Source organism: Orycteropus afer, unplaced genomic scaffold (assembly GCF_000298275.1).
Source record: "Orycteropus afer afer isolate SDZICR_OR568_19922 unplaced genomic scaffold, OryAfe1.0 scaffold01011, whole genome shotgun sequence".
Taxonomy (NCBI): domain Eukaryota; kingdom Metazoa; phylum Chordata; class Mammalia; order Tubulidentata; family Orycteropodidae; genus Orycteropus; species Orycteropus afer.
Genome location: NW_006922598.1, coordinates 319,294 through 324,287, shown reverse-complemented (window position 1 = coordinate 324,287; position 4,994 = coordinate 319,294). Strand labels below are relative to the sequence as shown.

General features: G+C 52.4%; 1 protein-coding gene across 1 annotated transcript in view; it reads left to right on the top strand.

The window, feature by feature from the left end:
• The first annotated feature begins 678 nt into the window (after positions 1 to 678).
• Positions 679 to 4,994, top strand: part of TFE3 (transcription factor binding to IGHM enhancer 3) — an 18,992-nt gene continuing 14,676 nt past the window's right edge. The window contains exons 1-3 of the mRNA XM_007958560.1: positions 679 to 794; positions 3,230 to 3,343; positions 4,479 to 4,773. Of these exons, the coding sequence (XP_007956751.1) occupies positions 679 to 794; positions 3,230 to 3,343; positions 4,479 to 4,773 (525 nt within the window). The remainder of the gene's footprint in view (positions 795 to 3,229; positions 3,344 to 4,478; positions 4,774 to 4,994) is intronic.

Below are 4,994 nucleotides of genomic sequence, written 5' to 3'. Positions count from 1 at the left end.
GGGGTGGTCTAGATCGCAGGTACCACAAAGATTGGCCGAGAGAGGGCGCGGTTCCGCTGCTAGAAGCAGGCCAGGAGACCCTCTGCAAGCAGACTGTTCTCCAGTGCGCAGACGCACAGGCAGCTCAATAGTCTCTTGAGTGGGGATAGTTTGAGAAGAGGAGGCGTGGCTCACAAAGCTACGCAAACATAGAGGTGAGACTCCACTAAATTACTCCTCGGAGATTTGCCTGTGCCTCTGAGGGCGTGGTCTACGTGCCCATTCTCGGAATGAAGGCGGGCAAAATCTAGTTATCTCTCTGCGTCGGAAGCGTGGTTTTAGGGAGTGGCCGCGAGCTGCCCCTCCACGATTGGCAGCCTCATGCAGGGGTGTGGCCATGCAAGCTGTCCATCCTGGTGCAGTCACTTCCTGTGGAGTTTCCCTGGTCGGGGAGGAGGGGAAGAGGACGATCCGGAGGAGGGCGGTCGTCCGGAGTTGGGGGGGGGTCGGTCAGTACAGGGCGGGAGATGACTCACGGCCCATCCCATCTACCCGACGCCGCCCGCCCGCGCACAGCTCGCTCCATGGCTTAGCGGAGGAGGAGGCAGAGGCGAGCGGGGGGAGGGGGACTCTTATTTTGTTAGGGGGACCGGGCCGAGGCCCGACCGGCCTGGCAGGGCTCGCCCGGTGCCGGGCGTCATGTCTCATGCGGCCGAGCCTGCTCGGGACGGCGTAGAGGCCAGCGCGGAGGGCCCTCAAGCCGTGTTCGTGCTGTTGGAGGAGCGTAGGCCGGCCGACTCGGCCCAGCTGCTCAGGTGCGGGGCCGCTTGGGGCCGGGAGTGCCGGCTGGGGTTCCCCGGGGCCTGATCTTAGGGCAACGGGGCCTCAGACTACGATTGGAGGCCCTCAGCCTAGGCTTGGAGGACGTCAGGGTACCCATCTTAGGGGGAGCACCTAAAGGGATCCCGCGGTGGTGGCCTGCTTGAACTGAGGCTTAAAGGAGTCGTGAGAGTGCAATAAGGGGGAGCGTAGGTCAGATTTGGGGAGCTTTTGACTGGATCGGGAGGGACTGATTCTGGAAACTGGCTGTCCAGAAACTGGCCCTGGGTAGCAGAACTTGGGGGATTCTGGTTAGAGACTGAATTTGGGGTCCTCGACTGGCGCAGTAGTTAGAGTGCTCATCTGCTAACCGAAAGATGGGTGGAGGAAACCACCAGCTTCTCCGCAGGAGAAAGATGTGGCAATCTGCTTCTGTAAAAATTTACAGCCTTAGAAACCCTATGGGACAATTCTATTCCATCCTATAGGTTTGCTATGAGTTGGAATCCACTCGATGGCAGTGGGTTGAGTCAAGGATGAGGGGGATACATCTGAGGGAATATTGTCGGATGCGACACCTGGGATCCTTTTCCCTCAGCGTAGGAAAAGGGGTCCTGGGGGACAGAGGTGTTGTCTTGGGAGCTTGACTCCCAGTGGCTCGTTGCAGGAGGCAGTGTTTGGGGATCATATAAATCTGGAGGCATTTGGGGTGTCTTAGGTATGCTGGGAGACTAGTGTGTGTGTGAGTGAGCAAGAGAAGCAACATTCACCAAACTTTGACCAGAATAATCCCTTCACCTCTGCCCACCCACCCAGCAGGGTCAGATCTCAGGGATAGTGGAAAAGCTCCTTACCCGAATCCCCTGGGGGTTTGAATGGGAGACAGGCAGATAAAGGGGATGGAGATAGTGTTGCCTCCTAGAGAAGGCCTCAGACCTTATTTGGGAACCCAGACGAGGGTCTTGTTTCTGGCCCCACTGGACCTAGCCTCTCTGCCCAGCACCAAGGCCCTCCCTCTATTCCAACACATACACTTGTTCTTTTCATCTAGATCTCCCAGTCTCACTGGGTGTAATCTTGAATCTGTCTCTAGAGTAAAAATGAACACCAATTGCACCATGCCTGACTGGTGAATCCTCTTCTCATCCTCACTTCCATCAATAGCCTTGGGAGTCTTAGCCCTTCCTGTCCACATTCTTGCCCACCCAGAGCCTATCTCTTCCAACTTCTGTGAAATAGGTGTGTGTGTGCCTGGGAGGGGGCTTTGCCTACTGTCTGCCTGGGTTTGTGCTGAGCTCAACACCTCCCCATGCTTCCTCTTCCCAACTTCCTGGGTGGTTTTAGGGCCCCATCTGAGAGTGAGGAGAGGAAGGAAGACAGAAGGAAGGGGAGAGAGAATTCTTGTCAAGTAAAATCACCTGCAATTTCAGTATTCTAAATCTCTGACTGAATTTAAAGATGTTTACCCACCTGTGTGTGTGTGTGTGTATGTGTGTTAGTGTTTCCTGCACACTAGGGTTCTCACATCCAGCATGGAAGATGAAGCAGGAGCTTTTCTGTGTATTGATTTGTCATCGCATAATTCCTTTATAACAACCTAGATCATCATAGCAATGGTAATAGTTACAAGGGAGGGGTGTACATGGCTTCTTTGTGTGTCAGTGTGTGTTGGTGTTGGGAGTGTGTGTGTTTTGATCGATCCAAAAAAAAACAGGAGAGGGCTGGGAAGGCTCCTCCCACCAAGAAAAGATTGCTCAAATGAAGTGTATCATCTATGCAAATTCTCCCTCTTGGAAATCCAGAATTCTCCCTCTTTGAAATCAAGGGGAGCCTTTGATATTTCCATTTTGTATTTAGTTATGTGTTGGCATTCCATACGCTCTGGGTGGGAATGGGGAGAAAATCATTTGCAAAGCACTGGATCCTTATATAAAGTGAATCAGACCTTAGTCCTCTTTGTGATGAATTCTGTTTTTTGTTACAATGGATCGTTGAGGGATGCCCCCACATGCTGTGTGTATGTGGATAGATGTGGGCTCACATTCAGCTGTCAGGAAAATAGTAGGATGTGTGGGGGCTGGGGGGGCCCTGAATACAAAGTCCAGAATCCTATAAAGTGAATTGTCATTCCTAGATTCTGAATTTCTGTTTTCCTCAAACCCAGGTTCTTGTTACACGTGATTGTTAGAGTGAGGGGGTGGGGTCCAGGCACTCTTTACTATTTTGAATATTACGTGTGACACACAGCATATGGGGGTGGGGAGAAAAAAGGATGTGGGAATTCATGGTGGTAGTACCAAGTGGGGTGGCCAAATTTGAGGGATATACTCTGTTTTCCTGTCCCTCCCTCTCTCTGTCTCTCTGGAAGTGGAGGAGAATGTGGTCTCCCTACAACCACTGACCATCACTTCTACCTTCCCCCCACTCTCAGCCTAAACTCTTTGCTTCCGGAATCCGGAATTGTTGCTGACATCGAATTAGAAAACGTCCTTGATCCTGACAACTTCTACGAACTCAAAAGTCAGCCCCTACCCCTACGCTCAAGGTATGACTCATCTGTTGGACTCCCCTCCAAATTCTTCAGCCTGCCAGTCCCTCTTGATAGTCACAGGCCCACAGCACCAGCCCAACTCATTCTCTCACCAGCCTGCATTGTCCAGATGGTAAAATAGAGGCCAGAAAGAGCATGTCACACGAAAGCAGATGGCCAACCTAGGATGCTGGTATCTCAGATGAGACCTCCCTGCCACACCACTTCAACTGCACACACATTCATACACAAATATTCCAAGCCTAAAGTGCCCTGAGACAGGATGGGGCCTGCTCAGTTTCTTATACCAGGTAGGCATAGCCTATACCCACAATCTCTGCTCAGATGCCTCCCACATTCAACAAACACCCCCCACCCCTTGAGGAACCCCTGCTGTGGTTTCTTCCCCCCCCCCAAGCTTGGAAGTCTAAATGTGCTGAGTCATGGGCCTGGGCTCTAGGAGAGGGGAGGGGACCTGGAAGAGGGGCAGGAAGAGAGGATTGTGAAATCTCTGAGATTTTTAAGACTGACTAGTGCCTGGGACTAGAGGCCCAGGCAGGGGCAAAAGAAGAGTCTAGGGCTGCCCTTAAAGCCTGATTTCCATCCCAGGAATTCTGGGAGTAACAAATGCCCAAAATTGGGCTTAAGAACTTTCTGTACCCACACTCTGCGATAGTCCCAATCCTGCTTCCCACTACTCTTCTTCAGATAGCATAACCCACTCTTCGGGAGATGAGCATTGGCATTCTCACTCAATATATGAACAGAATCAAATGCTGGTTTCGCCACTAATAACAGAGGGCTAAAAATATGCCAGACAAGGCTGGTCCCTATGTCTCCCCTTTCATATTGTGGCCTTCAAGGACAGAACAGGCCTGGTTCCTACGTCTACTCCATCACATTGGGATCCCTTCTGAAAAACCAAACTCACTGCCTTTGAGTCAGTTCCAACTTATAGCGACCCCTCCTTGGGTTTCCAAGGTGGTATCTGTATGGAAGTAGATTGCCCAGTCTTCCTTCCAAGGAGTGGCTGCTGGGTTTGAACCGCCAGCCTTCTGGATAGCAGTCAAATGCCTTAGGCACTACGCCACCAGAGCTCCCTGGGATAAGATTTTTAGCTTACTTGTGGCCCCATATTTCCCATCCACAGCCTCCCAATATCACTACAGGCCACCCCAGCTACACTCTCTGCATCATCTTCTGCAGGGGGCTCCAGGACCCCTGCCATGTCATCATCTTCTTCTTCACGGGTCTTGCTGCGGCAGCAGCTAATGCGAGCCCAAGCCCAAGAGCAGGAGAGGCGTGAGCGCCGGGAACAGGCTGCAGCTGCTCCCTTCCCCAGTCCTGCACCTGCCTCCCCTGCCATTTCTGTGGTTGGTGTCTCTGCTGGGGGCCATACATTGGGCCGTCCACCCCCTGCTCAGGTGCCCAGGGAGGTGCTCAAGGTAAGGTGATATTTGGAGTCTGTGGGAGGGGGTTCTTAGAGACTGAGGAGCTGGTGGGTAACTTGGGAGGAAGTCCTGGTGGATTTTGGGTGAGGCCCTCGGGGCTCTAAGGAAGGTCCGAGGTCCTTTTGAAATGCATTATGCTAGTGTTCCATGTGTTTAGGATTTCTGAGGTGGTCTTGTTCAGTTGCGACAGGTTCTTGGGGCCATAAAGATCTCTT